This window comes from Strongylocentrotus purpuratus, unplaced genomic scaffold (assembly GCF_000002235.5).
Source record: "Strongylocentrotus purpuratus isolate Spur 01 unplaced genomic scaffold, Spur_5.0 spur5_scaffold_5, whole genome shotgun sequence".
NCBI lineage: Eukaryota > Metazoa > Echinodermata > Echinoidea > Camarodonta > Strongylocentrotidae > Strongylocentrotus > Strongylocentrotus purpuratus.
Genome location: NW_022145611.1, coordinates 17,140,755 through 17,168,753, shown reverse-complemented (window position 1 = coordinate 17,168,753; position 27,999 = coordinate 17,140,755). Strand labels below are relative to the sequence as shown.

Genomic DNA, 27,999 nt, shown 5'->3' with positions numbered 1-27,999 from the left:
TATTGACTTAAAGGGATCCGGTAACTTTGTCTCAGATCCTTAAAACACATCCTTGATTTAGCCCATGCTGTAATGATAATTATAAACCTTTGGGTCATACATGAATCCCATGACTTTCACAAGTCAATCACCCGTCTGATTATCAAGATATTAGTGATTGAAAATCTAAATTTCAAAACCGTTCGCCTGACGGTTTTGAAAATGTAACGGTAGGCATACCTCCCTCTATCAGTGCAAGACGTTCAGCGTATTAGCTGAGGCGACCACCAAGCAGCGGCGGCAGCGGCGGCAGCGACTGGCGACAGAGTCGTCAGGCATTTGACGTGAGCAATATACTGGCCTGCCGCGCGCTCCGATGCGATCCAGCGTCCCGGACCTCCGGGCTGGGCGCCGCCCTAGCGCGCTAGGCATATGGGGCCCATGCTAGCTGCATTGATTTTAGTAGTTGAACGATCGACGTCTGCTACGCAACTGACATCATGCCGATGCCGATGAAAACTAATTCCGAGAAGAAGCGGGTGACGAAAGCAAGAAAGGAAAAATTTGAAAGGAATCATGGAAGGTTATACCTGAAGTTGGATTACTTTGAAAAGCTGCAAGAAATTGCACGGGAAGAAAGATTGACCGTCACTGAAGCGGCGGCTGTCGTGATCGACGCGTAAGTAAACTCGTAATATACTGCACTGCTCAGTCCCATGCCATTGACATTGATGTAGCATAGCCTGTGTAGGCTTGCAGTGTTTGTAATACCCACACACACGTTGTATTTTGTTTTAACTTTGGGGTTTTCACTACCTAGTATCTATATCTAGAATTGTCTTCAAAGGATCATCTGATACTAAATTTTTGTCGTAGACACTAGAGAAAACTTGACAACCTAGGCCCGGCCTATATACGTACCACGGCCCGGTGCGGTGTTGACATGTAGTCATGGTAGTAGTAGACTCTTCTAGGCCTAGTAGTAGTAGTAGTATGAGACTCTAGACCCCCTACTACTACTAGTACTATCCTGGCCTGGCTGTGTATTAAAACCCTTTTTTTAAAATTGATTCTCAACATTTCAAACTCCACTGTACAAAACTTAACTGATTTCACTCAAAGTCGGTAGGCCTACTTTTAGTTTAGACTTTAGTGTACTTGACAGTTGATGACGCATAAAACAGTAAGTAAGCAACACTTTTTTCAACTCAATAATTTAAAAATTAAAATTTTGAGTCTACTGTCAAAGTTACTTACAGCCGCATCGGCATGATTGTGTGCGTTTGTGTATTTTGATATGTTTCTTGTGCTTGTATTTATTTATTTTGTATTGTCTTTGTTAATTTGTTGTTGTATGTATTTGTGGCTGTGCCTCTTCCGTTGAGGAAGAATTATTTCTCTTCTTCTGTAAGAGGACATGCATGGAAATTCCCCATGTAACTTCTTTGATTTTCTTTCAGTTATTATTGATCTAAGATATAAACCAAAATTTGGATTAATTACTAAATCTAATATAATATAGTATAAACATATATGTTCATGTAGCTTATGGTTATGGTCTCTCCCCCGCCCCTCCCCCTCCCTTTCCTGCATGTATACATATCATTTAAAAATGAATTCATCTGTGTTTTTTCTGCAGATACTGCAAGAAGGATGTGGATACAGGAAGGTACATTTCTCTTTTTTACTATAAGTTTTACTATTTCTCTTTGGATATGCAATAAGGTATTGTCAATACCATAATTTATGACATATAAAATGAATGTAAGGAAATCATTTATATGAAACACTGAATGTAGTAGCTGGAAGTAGTTGTGTATAGACTGTTTATGGGGTATACAATGTTTTTTGTTTTCCTTTAACAAAAATTACACAATGCTGCTGTGGTGATAGTGACCTCATGTTTAGGGTTTTGGGGTCTGTTTAACCATTTTTCATTTCTTTTTTTAATGCGATATCCAGTTGGTTTCAACCATACTTGGATCAATTCTGTATAAGGGATTAGTTTTGGTCGCAATGGGTCATAAAAGAAGTGTCAGAAAGTTATCCCATTGGCTTGATACATGTAGCATTGGAACCATAGACAGTCATTTTTCACCATACTGATTAAATTTTCTTGAATGTCTTTCTTCACAAATTTTACTCAGATTAGAGCATAAATAATGGCTGGAGTATCTCACTGTTTACTACCTGTTAGATAGAAAGGTAGAGAGTAAACTGATTAATCGTTGAGGACATCCGGGTTTGTGGGGAAAAAAAGTAGGCCTAGTTGTATAAATCTTTTTCTAAATTATTCATGTTTTTTCATTAGACCTGTCAATGCTTCAACACCAATATCATCTGCTTATCCTGCCACCCCTGGAGTGAGAGTACCTATGTCCATTGAAAGGTAAGTTACACAAAGAACACATGTATCGATAATTGATTGATAATCAACCCCCCCCCCCCACTCGAATGCCCCCCCCCCAAAAAAAAAAAAAAAAAAAAAAAAAAAAAAATCCACATCCACATCTGTAAGAATGAAAAGTGGTTTGTTAAGAAATTAAATTAAAAGTAAAGTTATATTAACCGTTATATTATACATGTACAAGTGACACAGACTTTGACGTAGGTTGTGTTACCGGTACACTCTTAGAGGCAAAGTCAGGCCATATTCAACAATGATAGACATGATAGATACTGTATGCTACTAAATTTACTGGCAATAACTTTACATGATACCAACATTTCTCCCAATATTATTGTTCTCTGATTGTGGTTGCATTGACTATTATATATTTCTGATCAACTTATAAAAACTGTCAAATGTAATTCCTGTTGTTATATTTGTAGTTTCCTTTTCCCAATGTCAAAGATGTTCGTTTTATTTTTTGTGAATGTGTCACAAATCTTGATAAAAAAGTTTGTCCCTGAAATTATTGAAATGGTATGAAGAGTTATTTACGACTGGATTTGTTCTTGTATGGTTCTTTTTCAGTTTGCCCTTCTTCAACTCCCCTCTTGTTCCCAAGTGTGACGTCAGGTAAGATTTCTTGAAATACATGTAGTTAAAACAAATTTTTGCATTACCTTACAATTTATTACATTTTTGTCAATTTTGTAAGTAAAACTTGCAAAAAATGCCAGATTCACATATACATGTATGCAACATACATTTACTATACAATTTCTTATGAGAAATGATCAGTTCAAATTCTTTGCATTAAAATCATATTTCTTCAGGAAAATTCAGGACGATGGCAAACTCCAGGAGCATGGCAAACTCCAGGACCATGGCAAACTCCAGGACCATGATGTTGACAGATCCTCAGCTGGAGAATGGTGCGTTTTTTATATCTATAATGTAGACATTATTTTATATTGTAAAAGATATAAACCAAAATTTAATTTAATTTTAATTTTAGATTTTATAGTACTTCTTTCTTGGTACCATTACCCACGACCAGGTGTGGCCAATTGAAAATTGATCATTGTTTATTTATTTCATATAACCTTTCCTGAAAATTGTAATACATGTTTGCAATAGGGTAATTGCAAAATGGGGGAGGAGTGGGTTTGAGTATCATTCACAGGTTGTTACTTTTTGTTTTACATCCTTTTTTAACTGAACATTCATGTTTATTTTTCAGTTCTGCCATGTCAGGAGTGTCAGGAGTGGAGAAAATGTCAGACTCGGAAGCAAATGAACCCTCAGTGAGGTAAGGCACTATATGTTTATCTGTAACTATTAGTCATACATGTACAAATTAGAATACAATTTTGTTAAGCTTTTTTTTTGAGAATCATGTTCTAATGCAGGGGAGGGGGGTGTTGATGGTTGGTGGTGATCCTGATTATTTTTTAAATTGCCAATTTTCAGACAACCTTATCACATTATTAACCTTTTCGAGTAACTCTCACATCGTCCAGGTCCATGATCCTCCCCACCCAACGTCCCACTCTAAAGCGCTCAGACTTTTTGTGTTGGTATGAGAGGTTTAAATATATTGATTTTTTTTGATACACAGCAAAAGTGAGAAAACTCATGCATTTGTTACCTATGGTACATTTTACTTCTTGGGTAATCTCTAATTTGTATACTTATTGTAATGGCTTATTTTTTATTTTCTTATTGCAGCGTAACTCAACAGCTACAAGGGGCATCCTCGATTGAAGATGATGAATTCAAGTGAGAAACTGTTCAACCATTTATCAATCTGATTACTGGGAGGGTTTGTTGTTTTTATAATATAGCTAATGGCTTTTTGTTTATACTGTTTTATGTATTGGAGAAAATGTGTGTTTATTCTTACACAATTGTAGATTTGTGACATGTACACATACATGTATTTACTTAATCATGGTCATGCTAACTATATCATGATGACTTGAGTGATGGTAATTGAATGAAGTAACAGGAGACATTACACAACATTGCAATTGCTGACTTTATTTTAATACATTATGTTACATGCCTGTACTATGTACATTCCTTTATGACCTTTACAAGCAATCTCAATTCTTTGAGCATTTGCCTATCCCTAGGAACGATTGGTAGTATGTGTCATTAGTTAGAACATGCACATTGCTGTACACATTTTCATTGAGGATATATATTTTTTTTAAACAGTATCAGTGTGGATATTGTTGAAAAGGGGGACTATGTCTACCCTCAAGAAAAGACGGTTTGTGAAGAGGAGGATAACTGGCACCCATATCATAACCACAACAAGTAAGTGTGAAATGAAATGTATTAAATGATGATATATTAGAATGTTGCATGGATTAGGGAAGGATTACCAATGGCTTATCTGAAACATAAAATCTATGTGTTAATGCAAATGCATTGTCTAATGCTGTCAAGGTTTATTGATGTCACATGTATGTTAGTGCAAAGACCCTCATTTTTGTATGTCTCTGCCACCTGAAGTGGTGCCAGAGGCAATATGTTTTAGATTTATTTGTACGTCATTTGATTCTGGCTTTCTGACGTGTATTTCCTGTTGTAATTTATGTTTTAATTTCATGTAGATCTCTGTGCAAGGGCCTCAAAGAAATTTTGGTGGATGAGGAGGTGTTTGGCGAGGACGAGGAGGGAGAGGAGAGAGAGGAGATGGAGGTCAGCAGCTCAGGACTCCATCACAAGATTACCTCGCCAGATACTGCGGCAAAAACCAAGCTCTACATTGTAACCGGTAGCATGCTGCAGCATCTGGCGAGGCTGGCCTATCCAAAATGCACGACGTGCCACCTGAAGCACTCGGTATGTGTTACTGAAAGTGGCACCTCTGCACACATTGTCTGGGTAATTATGTGTTATTGTTCATTCAATGCATCAATTGATGATTATCAGTGTAAAGCTGTTAAATGATTTTTTTTTTGTATTCATTATTATCCCTTTCAGTGTCATGAGCTATTTCATTTTTTTTTATATTTCAGTTCTTATATTCATTCAGAAATATTGTTATGAGTACATCAGTCATGACATTACAAATAGCAATTGAATTACAAACACTAAATTTTACAGAAGCACTAATGTTTGAAATTACTTATGCCTGTTTTCTTTCCCCTAATGATATAAGGGTAGTGTAACTAAAAATGGGGTTGTCGGTTTAGGTTTTTTTTTCTATACTGCAATTCAATAAATTCTTCTTCTTCCCCCCCCCCCCCCCCCCCCCCCCCCCCCCCCCTCTATTGCAGACCTGTGAAGGAGGGCACATAGTTCGAGTCTGCATGCAGGAAACACATAATGGCTCTCATGTTGGCGACATGAAATTGGCTTCGTCAATTCTCCTGTCTGGAAATAATTTCCTAAAGGTGAAGCGGCTAGCTGATTTCATGAATCTCCACATGTTTTCTTCCAGGTTGTTTAATGCTGTTCAGAACAACTATGTGTGCCCCGTCATTGAACAACATTTCGCTAAAATGATGACTGACAACAGGGACAGGCACCGTGAGCAGGAGATTGTTGTATGTGGTAAGTGGCAAATGGCCTGGGAATTGCAACAATAGGACAACACATTTTGAGATCACATGATAATCCATAATTGCATGTCATGGCAAAATCAAATGAAATGAAATAAAATATTTTGTGTGCATCTGTTTACAACACTTCACCATTCCCCAACATTCTGAATGACTGTCAATTCAGTCTATCAGGCTTTAGGCTAGATCCTGAATATGTCTAATTCTATTGAAATATATTTTTTGGACACTTCAAAGTAATAGTTGAATGAAAAAGTAGATGAGTGTTAATGTAAATGAAATTTCAAAATTACTAATAATCTTTTATCTTCCACAATCCTTCTGTCTCTCAGGTGATGCTCGTAATGACTCACCAGGCTTCAATGCCCAATACTGCACCTATACCTTGATGGACCACAAATCAAAAGGTTTGTATTTGTGTGTGTGTGTGTATGTGTGGGCTTGCTGACTGAATTATATTTATAAGCAAATTTGCTTCTTTGTGGTCCTGATCATATATTTGCTTAGTATTTTGAATGTTTTATGTAATCTATTTTCTATTGTATGTTTTCCTTCTACATGTGTACATATTGTTAATGAAAATTCAATTCCATTCTCTTCAAGATATTGTTGCAGCGGAATTCCTCGACAAGCGTGAGGTCGGGGATAAAAGTGGCGCCATGGAGCCAGCTGCCCTACTCAATGCCCTCAACGCTCTGAAGAGCAACAAAATTAAGGTGGCAGAGTTGGTGACGGACGCCCACCCCACCATCTCATGCATCCTCAGTAAGTATATATTTCTTAGTTTAGGGATTTTTGGAGACAGTGTATTTTCATTCATCTGACCATGGAATGTGTTTACATGTTATTTCTTATTCAATTCCTTAAACTTGAATTTTTATAAAATGTTTTAATGGTTCTAGATGCTTTTAAATTTCCCATAACTGTAACTGCAATATAGTGAATGTATTGCTTGTCACAAGTCTTTAATTTTGGTTTTCGTTGTACTTTACAGAGAGAGACTACCCAGAGGTGATCCACAGCTGGGATGTGTGGCACGGGGCCAAGAACCTCGGGAAAAAAATTTCAAAGGTGAGATAAACTGAGCATAAATTGCTCTATTTTATTAATAATAATATGAATGCCATCAATGGCGCTCTAGCATTTAAAAGGATTTGTTCCTGCCAGGTGCCTATGAACCTCACCTGGGTTGAGTGTGGCAAATGTAGATTAATGTCTTGCCAAAGGATATTAGTGGCATGGCGGCTCTCAAACCTTGATCCATGCAAACCATGACACCTCTAGGTGAATTAATTGCATGTTCGCACTCTGTGATATGGACCTTATGACGTTACAAAAAATCATGTGAATTCCACAGCTATTCCTTGAAAGCTAATGATTTAGGGCACTGTCAAGAAGTTGTATTTTTTTTGGCAGACTAAATTTCTCTTTAAAATTTATTTTTTAGACTGATTTGTCAATAAGCGTTCATTTGATATTTATGTCCTCATGCAGGCATCAACGCTTGCAGCCAATAGACGCTTGAGGTTTTGGACCAAGCATGTGGTGAACCACTTCTGGTGGTGTGCTGAAACATGTAAAGGAGATGACGGTGTGTTCTTGGTGAGTGCTATCTGGCGGCTATGGTACATTTACCTTTTACCAAACATATATTTGTCATCCTCTTACTTGAAAATTCTGTGGTATTACAAAAATACAATACTTTTTGTTTTCAATAGGTATCTGCTTGGGGAATGTATTTTAAAAACTGACTTTAGAAAAAAGTGCTTTTTATCATGCCAGCTCAGGAATCTTTGGAAATGAATTCACAGTGAGACAAAATTTTGATCTTCCTAGTGTTTAGATTATTTTTTTAATGTAAATGCAACTTTGAAGGGCAGCAAATGCAACATATTTTGAAAGTAAAATATGTTTGTTAAACCTGACTGCTAAGAAAGCATTGTATGCTTGGAACCAGGGGACTAACTGTTTCAAGTCCTCTCCGAGTGACTTTGTAATGAGGATTAAGGCCTTACCAAAGGGCACTAGCGCATCAACTCTGTTTCGACCCAGGGACCTCCCGGTTATTAAACCACTGCTCTACCACTAAGCCATGGACATTTACATTAGAATTATAAAAGAACTCATGAGCTGGGTCAATGAGATGATCATTATGGATTTTAGCAATCTTTTGATTGAGTGCTCAATTCATTCTTTCATTGTTATTGTATTATTATAGGTCTTTATTCTCTCTTTTGTACAGAACAAGTGGCGTGGGCTGGTGCATCACGTGACCAATGTACATGATTGGTCTATTACAGGGGGCTTAGGTGGCGTCCCTCACTGTGAGCATGGTCCATTGGAAGAGAGGGAGGAGTGGCTGGTTTCCGGAACCAAAGCGCATGATGCCCTTGGCAAAATTGTTCTTGACAAGAGGTTGCTGAACACCCTTGTGAAGTTTGTCAATTTCCGGTAATTAATGGATTATTTAAGCATACATGTGGTGTATCCAAAAATGATGTCATAGTTTTTCAAAGAAAAACCATTACACAAAATATTCAATTATACCTTTGCCTACAGATGGTGGTCCTAGAGACATTACGTTTTCGGGTTGTGTGGCCATCTGTCTGTTCCAATTTCTTGTTGTTGGTAAACTCTTTACCCAAACATGTTAATTTACATTGTAAATCAATGAATGTAATTATTAACCTCAAGTAAATTCTTGTCAGCTTCTATTTTATTCAGGACAATTCTCCAATAGTAGTCACCATTGCTTCAAAAATATATCTGTGCATGCGCAAGACCCAAATACATTGTGAATAACTTAATTCAGTGGTTCCATTGTTTTGTCTTATTACAATGAGACACGTTGAACCTCTTGATTTCTCTATGTCGGAAAAAAATAATTGTTACAATATTTGGAATATCTAATCGTTTTCACCCCAGACACACTGGTGAACTGGAATCATTGCACAGTCACATCCTGATGTACTGCAGCAAGAGGTTTTCATTTGGGTAAGTTTCTTTTGGCTTTTTTTAGTCTCTTTGCATTGTCTCACTTTCCCTGTTTGTATATTTCATATCATGGCACAATGGTGAAACTCTTTCATATTCCAGTGGGCTTAAAAGTAATAGACTTCGACATCTAAAAGTTTCATTATTAGATTTGAAATTTTGATGTGTAAAATAGATGTTGAGAACTTTGTCAATAAGTTGAGTATAATAAATGTTAAACGATACATTATAACATGGGGTTTTTTCTAGGGAAATTATCTTGTGAAATTAAACCTTAATCAAATTAAATTTGTATAAGGAATGGCTGGTATTTTTTTCTTCTCCCCTTTGTGTAGATACCGGGCTTACCGAGCCAGGAACATGCTAGCCATGCTAGATTACAACCTGCATAAGGACAGGCCAATGGCTCTCGATTCAGAGGGAAATCCAAAGTAAGTGTGTTTTGGAATAGAGTGATACCGACTCTATTTGGGACTTTTATAAGATGTTGTCATCAAATTAAATTATCTGTGTTGATAAATTTATGGCTGATGTGGCCGATTATGTTGTATCGACAATCGGCCACATAATCAGAATATTTCATTTGGAAGAAGAAGCTACTGCTGGGAGGCTACTGCTGCAAATTCAGTGATGATATAGAACCATAATGTAGAAACACCTTACGGCTAAAAAAAAGTATTACATACATAAACATTTGTATGTGGAATTTGTACACATACTGTCTTCATTTGCTTGGAATTGACAGTTTTCATAAATAAGACGACATTATCAGGATCGTTGGTGTCATGTTTTCCTGCTAAAATGTTGATTTGTCAACAAAGGTTTGTCAGTGACATCAATATTGTAAACCACTGAGTAACTGGTAAGCGTGTTTGCAGTAAGCCGTCACAAATGTCAATCTCACTGGTACTTGTAATATCTCAGTTTGAAGATAATTCATTCAAAGCAATACTCATGTAGATACAAACGATATCTGTGTATTGAGGAAGAAGTAGTTCTAAGTCATTTTAACATTTATGAAGTAAAGAAGAGATTAGATGTGTTGCTCTTCACTACTGCAATAAATGTGTTTGTTTAACTTTACTACTACGAAAATCCAATACATGTACATTTATATCAAAAACAAAAAAAGAAAAAAAGAATTTTGTTTTGCTACTTTTTATTCTTATGTTCATGTATTTTAAAACTCAATGGTATCATGTTAGGATTGACAAGATATCCTTCTACATAGTTATTGAACATAAATAAGCGTACCGGTAGAGGAAAGGACATGAAAATTGGCATGATCCATGGAATGATAAAACTAGTGACTTAATATTTACAAGTAAGTAGTTAAATGTGAGATCTGCAGACCTCCCCACCCCTTCCTTCCCCACCAAATAATAGAAATGCCCTTAATCTTGCTCAAAGGTATACCATGTCTATAAAATATCTTATAAAGTACACTTTCTCAACACCGTATGATGGTGCATTGTATAAATCTTTACCAAATATTTAAACTTTGTAAAGCCAAGAGGAAGTGTGTGTATCCACATTTTATGGTGTGAAACTTATGTAACATTTTAGAAAATGTTTAATTATCATAGATACTTGCACCTCATGGCAATAATTTTGAATTGGCTTGCAAATTTACTTGGTCAACATATCCACTTGACTTGAGGGGAAAATGCATATTGACTAAGAAACTGGCAGATCCTTAGTACATCATACATATAGGTTGTGAACTGCACTAAAACAGCCTACTATATACTCCAGTATGTAACTAAGTTTTTAATAAATGCAATTGCATTTGTGCTATGCATGTTTTTTTCTTTTTTTAACAAAATTATTTATATTTTTTCCCTTGGATTTCTTTTAGATGTCGTTCTAGATGGTCTAAGCACTCAGCAAGCTGGGTGGTGCATGATGTGCGAGTTGGAAAGACGTACACGTATATCCCCATGATGATGGAAGAGATAATGCGTTGCCGCTTGACCGACTCCCGACCGCTCTTTCGTCCAGCAGACCCACTTCCCAGTGACCCAAGACTTATCCGCCCCAGACTTGCCCCTGTACCTCCACCACCGATGGAGGAACTTAAGAAAAAAAGAAAGAGTCGTTTCTCCACATAGCCATCTCCTGGAGGAAGAAGTAGAGAGCCAAGTAACAGTCCATGTATTTGTACCAATCAGTATATCGATTTCATTACAGTGTTAGATTGTGTGCCGTTATGCGGCATGACTAGTAAGATGTTGACATCTTTATCAGAGCTTGCATGGAAGTGTAAATATCAGTAGATATAGTACTGAAATATAAGATTAGGGGAGAGCGGGGAGTGTTAGCCCTATTTTTGATATCACTCTTCTAGAGCCATCATTTCATACGCAGGAAGACCAGGCTTTTTCTTGTATCAAGTCATAGGTAATGTCTAGCTAATATCCCACTCTCACTGGGGTCAGGCACACAGTTTTCACAAAAACAAATCATAAAGTTAATTACGACAAAAGGGCGAAATTGCTTCACCCTGGGGCTGGTTCGTCCATTTAGCGGGGTACATGTAGGTAGGCAAAATAAATACATGAAACAAATATAGTGTTTTAAAACTTCAAAACATTTATTTAAAAGGTACTAGAGCCAACGAAGGATGGTAACAAATAAGTTGAAACAAGGTGTCCTGGGTGTAGAATAGATGTTGATAACACGAGGCGGACTCTGAAAAAGGAAAACACAAGTAATGTCAAAATAAATAAATATAATAAGTCATAGAATCAGATCAAGTTGGATAAACACAGTCGTCACTAAACTTTACTGAAGTTGCCAGGTAAGGGCCTGTATTTTCACTTTCAATAAAATCTAATAATTTTGAAGAGGCCCAAAGGTAGGAATAACCACATTGAATGGGGTAAGTTTGCCCCCGGGTGAACATGACCCGTCAAAAACGGGCGAACTAGCCCCATGGGGCTGTTATCGTCGTTTATCTCGTTTTAGGCAAAATGTACAACCGATGTTGACTTGTTCCAACATTTTGTAATAGACACACACCAGTATACCTTTTTAAAAAACAAAAACTACCATCACCACCTCCATCAATGTCTACAGGTAAATACAAGAAATGTAAAGACAATTTTTTTTTACTTAAGTGGCCTTAAAATGGAAATTTTAGCATAATTTTGTTTATCAAAAAGCCATCGTCCTCATGCTGTTGTATGTTGTGCGGTGTGGGTAGTTTGTCATTACATCACCGGCGAAAGTTTTATCCAATCACCGCAAGGCTGAGAATCGAGGGGTGGGCGGACTTGCCCCCAGGGCGGACTAGGCCCGCTCTCCCCTACTGAAGTTATCCTAATAAATTGAATTGATTACATCTTTTCAATAACAGGCTTATTTGGATCATCAAAACTCTGGAATAGTTCAGATAACAACTTTTTTAAATTTGATGTTGGGTACTTACATAAATCGGCTGCTTCAAACCCTTTGTAGTGGTTGTTTGGGTCAGGGTACTCATCCCTCGTTCGGCAGACCACACAGCTAGGCACGACTACTCTGTTCCCAAATCCAAGTCTTCCGTGCTGCCATAGCACGAAGGTGCGATAAACCTGGTACCTATACCTGTTGTGTTCCGCTCCGGGTTCCTGGTCATTGCCCTCTCGATTTCGGAGGTTTCTCCAAAGCCGTCTTTGTAGCCCATTCATGAACGGGTCCATCATTGACAAAACATACTGAATGCAGAAACAAGTAAAAAGAAAGGGAGGGGGTGTCACATTTCAGGTTCTTTACTGTTGAGTGTTACAGTATGTATCTTTCACACAGTTTGTTGAATTGTATATCTCTTGCTGACATGTACATGCAAGGTGTTACAGGTGGATTGTCAAATTTATTATGCTTGGCTAGTGAACTTTTTATGTTTATTTGTCCACTGCACAAGCATATAATAAAAACAAAAGAAGTTGTTAGAACCATGCCACTCTATATACCATGTTATGTCAGTATTTTAATCAACATGTTGTAGCTTTCTTCGTGGAGATGTAGCTGTTCTGAATACATTTCCATTGTTCCATAAGATGTTGATGTGGTTAAACACTGTACATAATTAGCAATGTTATGTAAGATCAGATTATTGTAGACATTATTGGGAATGCTCATCACTAATGAGGTGTTTGAAGATTAAGATATTTTCCAGACATGAGTAAACAACTCAAAAGAAAAATGGATATTCGAAACAAAATTGATGTGTAGAAAAAAAAATTCTATCCAAACAGTTTAATTTAAGCCAATTTTTTTTTCTTCTTGTGATCCACTTCTTCTATGACCTTTGAGGCGTGTGTATCAATATAACTACTGTGCTGGAGATGAGGAGCTAACACTCATTTCTGAAGTTTATGGTTCATGTGTATTGAGTTCCATCAATTGACGTAAACATTAACTTGTATTTATTCCAAAATGTAATGTTGCTTATTTTAACTGTTCTCGTGACGAAGTTTGGTCCTTGGGTGACAATTTTCAAAACTGTTTTTAAGTTGAAAGACAGTGAAGTTGAAGATGAAGATGAATTCTGGCCATGTGATTACTAGGTAAGGGATTGTGCCTTGATAATGTATTACAGAGAATCAGTGTATACTTCAACGTTTTGAAATCATTACAATAAGAATTTGACTAGTGAGGTAATCCCCATCGGGATAACCTGGTTACTGTATGCAATGGGTTAATCTTGCACAAAGTCATTTACTATGTACTGAGTTTGTAGGACTACTCACACATTGGGCATGACATTTTGAATCCAAACTGCTCAACTATTTCTCATCACATTTGGAATATGAGAGAATTTCTTTGGTTAATCTTGCACATTGATATTACAATAATGAGGACCTAATGACCTATTTTTTCCACATTCACTGTTTAAAAAAAATCTGTTTCTTTAAAACGATTTTGTTAAACACTTACCTGTGACCGAGACAGGCAGTTTTGAGGTGTTAGGCCGCAACAAAGGGCTTCAACGTCCCTTATCATGGGCCTACAATTCCCACACACACACCAACCTGGTTCGGTGCAAGGACGGAGAGCGGCTACTGGTGGGCAGTTTAAAAGGTCTAACAGCAGACCACTCTCCCTCTCCACCACACCCAGTAGAACATCTCTGCATCTAGTGACGTTCAACTCATTTATGATATTCTGAAATGAAGAAAATTAAATGATCCATCCTATGAGGAATAGAATTGTTTCATGTTTCTATCTTTAACATTAAATCACATATTTCATAGTGAGGTTGTGCCTGATGCAGTTGTGTTGGTGTCTCTGTGTCATATTTGGAACTTCAAGTTTGACACATTTTGCGTTCAGTAATTAAAAAATGTATATAAATAGATGCATCCATGACATGCATTGTTATTTGTGTGTGAGTGACTGGGTGTAGATGTCATTTTTGTGAGTATTTCGGGTTCATGTATTTAGAAAAAATTAAGAGCCTAAAGTTATCCCCCCCCCCTTATTATTTTTCAATAGGTTGGGGGAAATAAATTTATGGCACACATAACAAATTTCGACTCTACCCCCTGCCTTCCATTCAAAAGAAAAAAAATCTAATGTAAACATTTTAAAAGAAAATCATACCCGCAGCTCAGCTCGTCTTTCCTCTCTCCTCTCTGCCACATGCGCTGGAACGTTGCAGCCTAGGAATCCTCCTTTGGTGAATTTCTTGACTTTCTTGACTTTCTTGACTTTCTTGACTTTCTTGACTTTCTTGACTTTTCCTCCAGTCTTTGCTTTTGCTTTTGCTTTTCCCTTTGCTTTTGCTTTTGCTTTTGCTTTTGCTTTTCCTTTTCCTTTTCCTTTTCCTAGTTTTTGTTTCTTCGCCTCTCCTCCTGTATCTCCAACCTTTCGTCTTCTCTTCTTTGTTCTTGGTGGTTGTAGACCAGACGGTCCTGGGATATCTTCTTCGACCTGTTGATCAAAAAGAGATGCCATGCTAACAAATAATTCACACAGTATACAACGTCATGTGCAAATTTTTAAGGCACAGTAAAATCATCTCTCCCTGTACTCGGGGGCTATACATGTACCCCTTGCCCCCGCCTGATATGTAAGGTCTTTCTAGAGTATACAATCATGGCGACCCAGATTTATAAAGAGCGCGTCAATTTAGTAGCATGCTTTACAGATGATGTTGATCTTGTTGTTTTGTGTTGTTTCATGTCCCCCGCCCCCTGGAAAATAGTACACGAATACAACCAAGGCCCAGTTCCCCTTCAAATACAAATCCAATTAATATGAAGGTTGAACACATGCATCATACCATCTGCACCTCGTCAGGTGACTCCTCATTATCTCCATGTCCCTCCTCATTATCTCCATGTCCAGTTTCTTCAACCTGTTTATGGAAAGAAAGTGAAAAATAGTCGCTATATTAATTGAACAGCCGATAATGATAGAATTGTTGGAATACCCCCCCCCCCCAATAACATGGAGGGCGGGGGGGGGGGGGGGGATTGCAATGTGTTCCCTAAAGGCGATAGTTTTCTTCCCAGGAAAAGAGCAGGCCTTCCTTGGCATGCTGATTTAGAGAGAGGTGGATTGAGGCAGGGGCGGACCCAGCCGGCGGCAGGGAAGGGAAAAAATAATTATATAAAAAAAAAAGAATATGCGGGGGGGGGGGGGGGGGGGTTGTAGCGAACACTAACTTTTTTTCGGCCCCACCCCCCTGAATCCACCACTGGATTAAGGACACCCCTTACCCTTACCCTGCGATTTTAATACAACCTGAGACGACAACAATGTAGGGTTGCATTATGCATTTCACCACATCTACAGAGAGAAAAAATAACACATGTAATGCAAGAACATAATATGACATATTTTCATTGGCCACACGTACAAATCAGTCAGGGAACTCTACATTTTATAGTATTCTCTTTTTCCTAATTTCGTTCATGAATGCAGTGCGATCCGTAGGGGGTTGCAACCCCCTCCCTGGATGAAAACCCGGACATATTTGTTTTTTATTTGATTTTGATTTATTAAAAACTATGGTTTTAGCTTGCCTCTAATTTTTTAAACCTTTATTGTACACGATTATATGCATCTTGAATGAAATGTAACAGTAATGGTTGGCCCAGTTATTGCATATCTTTTTAATTTGTAACTGAAAATAAGAGGATATCGATCTTGAAGATATAGACCCTGTAGTTTGTGTCACCTGCCTGGAGATCTTCCTTGATTTCTTCTAACGGTTAGCACAATCTCTTCTTTTTTTTAAATTATGAGCGAGGACAAAAACAGTCTTTACGATCCTGTTATTGTAATCTCTTCTTTTTTTCTTCCTACCCTAACAGCCCATCTAGTCCAGATATAAACTAAAATAGAATAAAATAGTTTTCATGAAACAAAGAGGCTCTAGAACCCCCCCCCCCCCCCCCACTCAGTGTTATTTAGGGAACGCTTATAAATGCATGTTCCCTCCTTTGAAAACACCCCCTAAGTCCGGTGTCTAAAACGTGCTTTTGTGTACTACGAGCCGGACTTCGGTGCGTGAAAAGTACCCCTTTACCGGACATTTTGGTAACACGCATGGTATCCCTCCGATCACGGAGATGGGGGGGGGGGGGGGGGGGCTCTATAGATCTCTGTAAGGTACCATACTCGATTTCCAAATATGCATCGCATATAATTATATATATCCAAGTAGAGCTTACTTTCATCTCAAATTTGTTTCTACATTTCAGTAACTCCGGGGAAATAACCATTAAATTTGCTACTTTTATTTTTTTAATTCAAAGACGTATGTACTCTAACCAGTTTTACACAATTAATTTGGAATTCATTGATTCACTTCTTAGGACCTCTATTTTCGCCGTGCCCAAACGTGCACATCGACGGCAGGCAAAGGTTCATGTAAACGAATTAATTGTAAGCAAAAGATTGCAATGAATGTAAACAATCCCCCTTGCCAAATGCGGGCTTGCAGGGGGAAGAGCACACCCGTTTCAAGTACCTCCCAAACGTGCTCCCTTTTCTTTCTAATAAAATGCCCCTCTTCCTTTATTACAAGTGCAAATTCCCCTTTCTTATAAATGATCCCTTTTCATCTCGGAATTGCCCCCATCCAAAGTTCTTCAAAGTGTACTTTTCCATTCTAAGAAGGGCACTCATTAGAGAAGATAATAAATGGTCGAGGTCCTATTCCCGTCATATGTTATTTCATTTCAACCCCCAGCTCCTCGATCATCAGCAAGTGAATCGCAAAGTAGGCATAAAGTACAGTCTCAGATTCCTAATGACAGAGATGATCGTGATTCGACTATATTACTTTTTTAAATTTTCTCCGAGTCCGATATCTCTCTCTCTTGCACTTGTACGCTCTCTACATCTTTTACTTGATTTTATTTTGTTTACCTCTTTTTTCTATTACAATTACATCCTTTTCATTCATTTATTAGTTTTCATGAATGTATATTGAGTCCCCCACCCCCCCACACACACACACAAAACAAAGTATTTGCAGTACATAGAAGTCAGATCAAATACACTATATTGTGCTTACCGACAATACTCCTGTGTCTTCTGGGGTGTCATCTGGGGTGTCTTCTGGGGCATCTGGAGACGGCACCTCCCACGTGCCCTCGTACTCGTAGTACCGCTGAAAACCATCTTCACTATCGGAACTTGAAGCCATCGTTTTCCACTTTCGTTTTAGATGTGAGAATCAGATTCTAATCAGCAGGATATACGACCCACGTTTGATGAATATTATCTATTTTTATGCCGATCTAATGAACTTTATGGGGGACTCCGTTGCTTTACTGCGAATTTTCTAGACGTGAATAGTGCGAAGAAAAAAGAATTCTATCTCATCTATCCGAGCCGTTACGTAATCTCTAAGCATACACGAGGGCGCCCAAATAAACAGGAAGGTCATGGTTAAACTTTCCTTTTTATTGGCCCCTGCATGGCTGATGTTTAATATGTGACAAAATGGAAGGAAAATGTATAATAAAGATATAGATATATATAAGAAGGAAAGATTGCCCTGTAATAATGATAGCGTATATGTGGTGATGTGATATGTGACTCAAAAAAAATATATAAATATTTTTCATGCTTTTACATTACATACTACCAGCTACAAATACAATAGAAATAAGGGTTTGTAGAGGCATATATTATTTCCAACAACGTAATACATGTAGCTGTATGGTATCAGGTAATATGGGCAAGGGTTCGGATATATTGAGCCCCTACAACTGGCCTGATGCCTACCACCTCAAACGGCAGATCTGATCGAAAATTGGACAGAGAGGGAGAGAGAGAGAAAGAAGGGGAGCTATATATGAGGCAAAGTGACTGTTTCAGCGGTAAATGAAAAATTCCAATCTACATGAACTCAACCAAACCCGTACACAAACCCACAGTACGGACACACACCCGCTATTCGCACAACAGCTCTACCTCCAAGGACACTTACACACACACTCCAAAAAAAAAAAACACAACCCAAAATCAGTTCGGCGCATTCTCCAGGCTAACAAACTGATGCCCACCTCCCCCCCCCCCCTCCCCTCCCTTTTCTTGGCCTCTCTCTCTCTCTCTGCACTTTCATAAGTTGTTGGGTCACGATAAAAAGAACGCGGGATTGCCGTTTGGTCTACACCCTGCCCGTCTACTATCTACATGGTCTAATAATCATCCCATCTACTTATCATTTTGGTCTAATTTCAATATGGTCTAATCTTCTATTAGATACCTATTTGGTCTGTTCATTTAGTATATAATCCACAAGGTCTCATAATCATTTGACGATTATTATTATTACTATTTGTTTATTAGAACATAATGGATAGTGGACAAAAGGGCATCAAACGAAATGGGTATTAGAATTATTGGAGATCAGACCAAACGATAATTAGTCAAAATGATTAATAGTCCATCTCGATAGCAGACGTACTGGTAGTAGACAAAACTGCAATACACCTAAACAAATGAATGGAATATCTCAACTCTTATGGGGTTTGTGAATCCTCTCAGCGAGTTGACTTTTCATCCTTTTCCCCCTGCACACTCTTTCCATTTCTTCCAATCTCTTGATTTGTTTCTGCATACTCTCCTGGCTTCCTCTCTCTCTCTTTCCTCTCCCTTCGACTCATTCCTCCTCCACTGGTTCGAGTACCCAAAGCTCTTCTTCTCTCTCCTCCCTCATTTTTTTTCACCCCACCTCTTTCCCAATAGGCTCGATTTCCTCACCCCCCCCCCCCTCACTCTCTCTCGCACACACAAATAGCTTGGTCCCTCCATCTCAGTACACCTACCCTCTCTCTCTCCTCTATTTCTTTCGCTCTCTCTTTCCTTTTCGACCACCAATTAAAAAAATAGGGGGGGGGAATGATGCACGGACAAGACCAGTGTTTCCTGAATAAGGTTATATTCGCAAACAATAAGTGCGTCTGAGTGAAACTGATCAAGAAATAGAAAAACAAAAACAAAGGCCATGATATTTGCCCATTATGAATAAAACTACAGGAATTAATTTGTACTAAATAGCCAGGTAAAATGTACAAACATACATTACTAGTATTAATAATCCAATGTCCGTCTTGTTTTTGGCAGGAAGATATACTTGCAGTATATTTCTTTACAAGAAGCCTGCAACTAAATTCAGATAAGACATAATTAAAAAGACTAATTACTCCTGACATATTAAGCACTCTTACATTCTACAAGTATTTAAAATTAGACTAGTTTTCAACAACAAAAATATGTAGATGTAATTTGAGCTCTGCCCTTGCCCTAAAATACATGAACATGTATCTTCTTCATTCATATCTGCCCTTGAATACTGTAAAGAGGCAGTTGAAGTAACATGTTCACAAACTAAATAAACAAATTAAACAGAGGGCTACTTTCATATTTGTACACTGGTAAACAAGGGGGAAGGGGGTCACATTAGGCATCAATGTGTGCCCTATACCAAAGATTGTAAGAATATGCTGCAGTGAACAAAACAATTCTTGCGACCCAATTTGCCTGTAGATTTCTAATCATGATAAATGCCAACAAAAAAAATATCTATAAGGTCGGTGAAGTGAGCAAGTTAATCTTTGAAACATACGTGGACGAAAACAGTCAAGATTCTCCCCCCCCCCCAAAAAAAATAAATAAATAAATAAATAAAAAAATAAACAAATAAATAATAATAACAATAATAATAATAATAATATTTAAAAAAATAAAACTAATTTCTAAATAACAAATGGCAACTTGATTTCACAAAAGCTCTCATCAATAAATGTGTAATTGTAGTGAGGTTCACATAATCTTAAATAAATAATCATGCCAAAGGTAATATATTCAAGGCAATTAAATATATGACAGTGATACCTTGTTACAACTCCTTAGGACTTGATTTATCTCTGCAAAATACAGTAGATTACCAAAAATTAAGACTGACCAAAATTACCTTGCTGACAGTTTGTAAGGACTTTTAGTGCTCTACACAACAATGTTTCACTGTATCAACATCCCAAAGCCTCACTATGAATATTGAACATGATATTTAATTTCTAAAGAATTGATGGAAAACACAATAATTAAACATGATGAATGGTTCCAAAGACAAACTTAGCAAGATAGTATAAGTATTCATAAGAATGTGGGAGGTATATCATAACATCACCATTATCATCATCAATCAGTACTACAATGAAATAAATCCAAGAAACATCTAATTAAAAATTAATTAATTTTAGCTCTAAAACATGCAGCGTAACAATGAACGACCCTAGTTGCAGTAAATTCCAGTAAACTTCAATAAGAGTTTTTCAGTGCTGCAATAAAGGAAACAGATAAAAACCTGAATTAAATGTCGAAATAAAAATGAAAAGACAGTATCATAATATGTAGCAAAAGAAGATGAAGAAAGACACAAAATTGTATTATCAGCTTTTTATGTGGGGGGGGGGGGGGGGGTTTGTTCCAAAGCTGAAGTGCCAGAAAATGAATTTATTTATGTTTTATGTGGACCATTTATGTACTCTTTATCAACATGAAAACAATTATACTGCAGTGAACCTAAACAGGTAATACTGACAGGCAAATTTATTTTACTTTTATTTCAAATTCCCCCACGCCCTTTTCCCTACCCAATAGCTCTTGAAAAAGTAACAGAATTTCTCAAAGTAATAATTCTCTGAATGTTTCTTTTTGGGTCCAGACAAGTACAAATGAACATGGTTAGGTGACATTGAAAAAGAGCATATTTACCTACACTTCCATGTGTCTTGCATCGCTGAAAAGACTCCATCGTCAAATAAACAACATCATGTATCTGTAAGCAATACAACACAAGCAGTCAAACTGTAAAACGCATCAAGGATAAAACGGCAACCAGTATCGTTTAGCTACTGCAGATGATTACTAGTGATTGTACTATAATCTCTTTATACCTGAGATAGCACAGATCAAACTCCCTTTTGCAGGCCCACATAATAAAAAATAAATAAAAAAAACATGATATATTTTATTTGTAGTAACTATTGGGATCATACCCCAAAACAATGCCTTTAGATCTTAAACATTTCAAACAGCTAGGTCATATACATGTACCAATCATATGATGTACACAGGACTAACAACTTTGGGGAACTGCTTGGAGGGATTTTTTATCTTCAGACGAACCAGCGTACAGGCGTACCGTATCGTATGCAAAAGATTTTCATTATACACGTTTGGCAGGAGGCTTTTTTCATAAACCAGAAGATTGTACATTGTTTGCGGCAGAGCAGGAGGAAGGGCAAGAGTCTCCACTCTCCAGCTATGAGCTGGTGGGACGGCAGGAGAATGAGCGAGGTGGCATGAGACTCCCTCCAAATGCTAAGACATACCAATTTTTGAAGTTATTTATAAGAAATTTTGTTAATTTCACTCTTATCCCGTTTCGCAAATAGAATCACGTTCTGGTGTGTAATTGAGTATTTCCTATAACGTTCAATAAGCATGCCGCAAAGCCCGCAAACGCAGAGAACAACCCCAAAAATTACTGAACTAGGTTTAGAAGCTTTTGAACCATATTACGAGTATAATTGTTAGTCAACAAAAATGTTAAAATAAAACTTAATGATACCACATGTTTTGCTTTAGAAATATATTTGATACTTGTTTTTATTGTGGGATTTTTTTAAAAAATCACATAGTTTATAGCAAAGTAAAATATAGCAAAACAATTTTGCACTTACTGTACCTTGCATCAGACGAATCAAATAGCCCTTAGACACTATTTAAAGTTTTATTTCAACTACATGTATGTCTATACTGGTCTATATTATAACATTAAATATCTTTTTGGGTAAAACTCTGGGCATGGGAGTAGTAAAATACAGAGAAAGAGTAAACGATTACATAATAATAATACTAGTACTAGATCTCGACCTCTATTCCTCACAATAATACTAGGTCTAGGGTCTAGACTATAGCAATAGACCATTTTCGTAATGTAACCAAATTTAATGCACAAGTCTTTGTGAAGTGCCTCAATACCAATTATTTCATTCACCTGATAAGAATAATAGTCAGAATGCAAACTGCATATACCAAGTGTTGCTAGGTCAAGCCATAATGTTTGTCCAACCTGGCAACAACTAATGTATGCAGTTTGAATTATGTCTAGATCTATTGAAATACTATTATTCTTAGTTACCGGGTGAATGAAATAAATTGTATTGAGGCACTTCACAAAGACTTATGCATTAATTTTGGTTACATTACGAAAAATGGCCTAGGCCTAGACCTCTAGCTCTAGCCTCTCTAGTCTAGGCTCTAAATCTAGTATTATTTAATTTATTTTAGAGTTAAAAATAAAAGTGTGCTCAGCTCAGAATAACATCCCTTTGCATCATTTGACAAAACTGTCAGAAACACAAGTTCACTGACATATAGTTAACAAATTAAAACCGTGAGGAAAATTGAAAACTAAATATAAATCGGTGGAACCTTTTTTGTCCGAAATTCATCAACACTGAGCGGGGAATACGCCGGCGCGAGCCAGCCTGCGTATACTGCACTGCACTGGTCACTGCCGCTGCGCTGGTATGCGGTATAACTATAGGATACGTCTATGTAGCCTATAGTACGATGACAGCACCGTACTAATTACTATGTCTATGTAATGAAAGACACAGCAGCGAGTTCAAACGATTTTTATTTAATTTCATACTTTCCCTTCAAATTAAAGGAAACTAAATGGGAGAGAAACATTCTATTCGTATAATATTAATAGGAGATGGAAGAAGCTGGTTAGCGACAACATAATTTTCGGGAGGCTTTCATAGAATCAAAGCCCCGGCCAGCTAATATTTTGTATGACTAACTCGGTTTGTAACCAGGCGGCTATGCTAGCGCTAGCGCTATCGCTGTAGTAGTAGGAGACCAGCCTGTAGGTCCCGTGACCAATCTCGGGGAACAAAGGTTTGAAAGTGTTTTTGTGTTCCCTGATGAATACCGAACAATTTTGACTTGGGCTGCCCCCTTGAAAATCCCAGGCATTTTCGTGAGGGGTCAACAAAGGTCATACAGGGTAGAAATTCAAATATATTCCAATCGTGTCGATATGCATATCAAACTACTCGTCTGGTTATGAGGATTCAAAAAATGTATAGTTTGCTATACCTCCGACCTTAAATGAGGGCGCTATGGTCAAAAACGTTGAAAGGTCAACACACTTTTGACTGGTGGTCAAATTCACCAACACAGTGAACCTTGTCAAATTTCACATCAAATTACTCGTCTGATCATGAAGATTCCAAAAATGTATAGTTTGTTATACCTCTGACCTTAAATGAGGGCGCTATGGTCAAAAAGGTCAATGCACTTTAGACTGGTGGTCAAATTCACCAACACAGTTAACAACGTCCGATTCTAATGATTTTAGTGTCTAATAATATGTTTTCTGACATAACAAATTCAACTAAGCAACTTTTAAAACCAAAAGTGGTTGCCATAACCTTGAAATTTCCCTCAAACCCATGGATAAGAAGTTATATATGTTTGTCACCGAAACAGCAGCCATTTTGAATGTACATGGTCAAGGTAAGTACTTTTACTTTTGAAAGTTGTATAGTTGAATTTGCCGTGTCAGAAAACATATTATATGACACTAAAATCATTAGAATCAGACAATGTTAACTGTGTTGGTGAATTTGACCACCAGTCTAAAGTGCATTGACCTTTTTGACCATAGCGCCCTCATTTAAGGTCGGAGGTATAACAAACTATACATTTTTGGAATCTTCATGATCAGACGAGTAATTTGATGTGAAATTTGACAAGGTTCACTGTGTTGGTGAATTTGACCACCAGTCAAAAGTGTGTTGACCTTTCAACGTTTTTGACCATAGCGCCCTCATTTAAGGTCGGAGGTATAGCAAACTATACATTTTTTGAATCCTCATGACCAGACGAGTAATTCGATATGCATATCGACACGATTGGAGTATATTTGAATTTCAACCCTGTATGACCTTTGTTGACCCCTCACGAAAATGCCTGGGATTTTCAAGGGGGCAGCCCAAGTCAAAATTGTTCGGTATTCATCAGGGAACACAAAAACACTTTCAAACCTTTGTTCCCCGAGATTGGTCACGGGACCTACAGGCTGGTCTCCTACTATAGGCGCCTACAACGCTCGCGATATCATGCAAGCAGCAGACCCTACTTATTGTGATTCTAGATTCTATTTAGTCTGCAGATATTGACAAAAAATTACCTATTTCAGTCTTCCAGGCTACGCCATACAGCTACACAATCATCTCGAACAGTAACTTTAGATCTGCGAAGGTTGAAAATTAGCATCTCACCAACATTATTGTCGAAGAGTACGAACGTTTACGTATCTACTCTGTCTCTTCGTTTCTCAATAGCAGACGACACGTCGTCGAGTCGTCGATCGCAAGCAGAATTTTCGGATGTGTATCGTATACGATATTTTTGTAGTCGTATCGCATATCGTTCGACTTCTACTAAGCACACAAATCACAAATGTTCCATGACGAACGCATGAGGACGCTAGACTAAATACTATTTCAAACATCGATCTCTGGCTTCTTCGGTTAAAAATTCGCTTCAAGAACATCATTTATTTTCACTTTTTTAAGATAGTAAATGAATTTCAATTTTTCTGACACTTTCACAAGTTATTAATTATATTCATAGCAAATGGATTTTACACCATTCAGTCCGATTTACTCAAGTTTTGCAAAGCTACAAAATCCCTTTAAAGAAGACTTATAGGGAATGATGTAGAAAATGTATGGGAATGGCTTGATGAGTTGATGTCACTTGTGTGAAAAAGAAAATGTTTTTAGTTAAAAATACCTGTGTTGTAATGAGTTTTAGGTACTAGGTACTCATTCATGCAATACAGCTACTAGTAAGTCTGTTATTATTGTCTGGAGGTGTTTTTAATCATTACCACTTTATCAAGGTACAAACATAATATTTACAGCATGAAGTATTCATAGACCATAGGAAAACATACTGGCTGCTTGGAAGAAGTTTAACATATGTATCTGAAGTCATAAATTTCAGAGAGATGGGTTTTGAACTAATCATTACACAGGAATTAGCTAGAAGTAAGATGAAGTCAGCGCTAGAAATTGTAATTTTTCTCAAATGAATAGATTTCAAATTGAAAATTTCTTACCAAAATCGGCCAAAAGAAACCTCTTTAAGGCACCTGACAAATAGACTAGTTTACTAACATATTCAAATTTTATGCATACTTTTTTAAACAAAGGTCGTTCTTGAAAACCTGAAAACTTGTCTGAGGCCTTCCTGACATAGCAACAAATAATATATGCAGACTGGATTTCAAGTATTGTAGATCATTCATTAATAACAGGTCCCCAGGGAAAGTAACATCCATACATTTGTCTATGTTAGTAAATATGTCTACTGTGTTGTGATTAAAACAGAGCAAAATTTTTCCAAAATTTCTTCAGAATGTGGCGTTTTGTTTGATGCTAGGTAATTTCCATTTTTCTCTGTTGCAGGCACACCAAGACACCCAGAAGAATCGTGTGATCGGAGGAATAGAGAGTCTTAACCGAACTAGCCAGAGCCTTGACAGAACGCAGAGGATAGCAGCGGAGACGGATGAGATAGGGGTTGGTATCCTGGATGAACTCGACGGGCAGAAGGAACAACTTATTAGGACAAGAGAGCGGGTAAGCACATCGTATGGGGCTAGTCAGATCTCCTCGTTGACAATAACAATAAATTATATATGTATTTATAGTTTGACTCTAACAATGAAATAGAAATGGTCACACTTGAACAATAAAATCATTGGGGTTTTGCTAATAAAGCGGGAGGGGCACTGCTCATCAGAGGGTTACCATTCAGCTCGCCCATCAAATTTCAGAACATTTCTTCACATCGAAAGAGTAAAATTATTAGCTCTTGTATGCTTTTCACACTGGGGCATGGGCAAATAAGCAATGTAATCTTAACCAGGGACCCATTTTACAAAGCCTTTTTGCCATTTTACTGTTACAAAAGAAAGCCATGCGTATATGTACTGATTCTTCCTATCGTGACCACACCAATTCCTTGTTTTCAAAACTAAAAACTCTAAAAGCTGATGATATAAATTTTCTACAAATAACACTTTTCATGTTTCGCTTACAAAATGGTCTACTACCTTCATACTTTCCCCCACTGTTTAATTTGAATAAAACCATCCACTCTTACCCCACAAGACAAACTGAAAAATTCCATTTAAGAAATCCAAAAACCGCACTGGCTCTCAAATCCATTAGACACGCCGGCCCAGACATCTGGAACTCTCTGCCCATTGTAATAAGAAACCTTAGGACATTGTATTCTTTTAAGAAGGCAGTTAAAACTATGTTATTGATCATGTCGTGTGTAATTCTACTGTATTCATGTTCGTGTGTACATTGACTGTATATTCAACAATGCTGTGTAATCGTCCATGACCTAGCATCGTTTTTCCATTCATGAATGAACCTGCATTCAATCAGCAGATGTATGAGATTTATGGTATTATTACCAACGCTCCTTCTCTGCCCTTTCCTTTTCTTCTCTGCAAGTCACTCTTTTTCATTTTTATTTGTATTTTTGTATCTAAGTTGAGGGCTGCCGGCACGTCAAGCTACTTTGCTTATTTCTGTAGCCCTCCTGCATCTAATGTATGTTAATTGTGCATTCAATATATTTGTTTAAATACAATATATTTGTTTAATATTGTTTATTATCTGTATAAAATTATATACACTTGAAATATTGTATCAAGCCATGTTATGTAAAAAAGATGCAGAAACTAATAAATCAAATAAAAAATTTTTTAAAAAAATCAATGACAAATGACAAAGATCAGTGACAAACCTGCTTATAACCAATCAGAAGCTAGGATTTCACTAGCTTTCAAGAAAAATTGTCCTTTGTCACTTTTGAAAAGTTTGGTGAAATGGGGCCCAGGACTCGAAAAGACATTCATTGAAACCAAATAAACACAAAGGAAATTTGTTAATCTTTTCGCAAAAACGCCATTTTGGCCAAAAAGTGATGATTTTCCACTTTTTCTCTAATTTGCCTAAACGCCCCTCTAAGGAACAAATGGGGTTTGATCAACCTTATGACTGGGAAGGACACGTATTGAAACCTTATAAACTAAAAGAAAAAATTTCATTTTTTTGCAAAAACGATGAGCAAATGGAAGTTTGATTGTAGATTATTAAATGCTCTAATTTTTTTTTTCTTTGTTTATATTGTAGGTAGAAGATATAGATGATAATCTAAGCAGAAGTAAAAGAATACTTAACAGTATGGCAAGAAGGTAAGCATTATAATCTGTAGGTAAAACTTATTTTCTCATCATGAAACGGGCTTTCAGCATTTTCTTGATAAAGTGACGTACTACATGTATGCAAAGTCGTTTATCAAGTAAATATTCACATTTATGGATGCTTCCTTCTGATGTGTATGGGGGTAATGAAGTAGTTCATTCACCTGCTATTATCTGTTGTACTACAATTCTCAAAATGCAAATTACATAAATAATTTGATCGTCTTTTTGGATGAAGG

The 27,999-nt window shown here is 37.2% G+C and overlaps 2 protein-coding genes across 2 annotated transcripts in view; both read left to right on the top strand.

Moving 5' to 3' along the window:
• LOC587367 (vesicle transport through interaction with t-SNAREs homolog 1B) overlaps positions 1 to 27,999 on the top strand; it is a 36,748-nt gene that overhangs the window by 6,893 nt on the left and 1,856 nt on the right. The window contains exons 5-6 of the mRNA XM_030998309.1: positions 25,944 to 26,117; positions 27,690 to 27,751. Coding sequence (XP_030854169.1) covers positions 25,944 to 26,117; positions 27,690 to 27,751 — 236 coding nt within the window. The remainder of the gene's footprint in view (positions 1 to 25,943; positions 26,118 to 27,689; positions 27,752 to 27,999) is intronic.
• LOC105444208 lies at positions 13 to 14,189 on the top strand. The gene is made up of 18 exons (XM_011678170.2): positions 13 to 658; positions 1,619 to 1,648; positions 2,291 to 2,368; positions 2,957 to 3,001; positions 3,202 to 3,300; positions 3,609 to 3,677; positions 4,097 to 4,147; positions 4,589 to 4,690; positions 4,990 to 5,263; positions 5,659 to 5,935; positions 6,276 to 6,350; positions 6,547 to 6,708; positions 6,938 to 7,014; positions 7,438 to 7,545; positions 8,186 to 8,394; positions 8,869 to 8,937; positions 9,273 to 9,368; positions 10,796 to 14,189. The coding sequence occupies exons 1-18, from the start codon at positions 480 to 482 to the stop codon at positions 11,046 to 11,048; spliced, it is 2,253 nt and encodes a 750-aa protein (XP_011676472.2). The 5' UTR covers positions 13 to 479; the 3' UTR covers positions 11,049 to 14,189.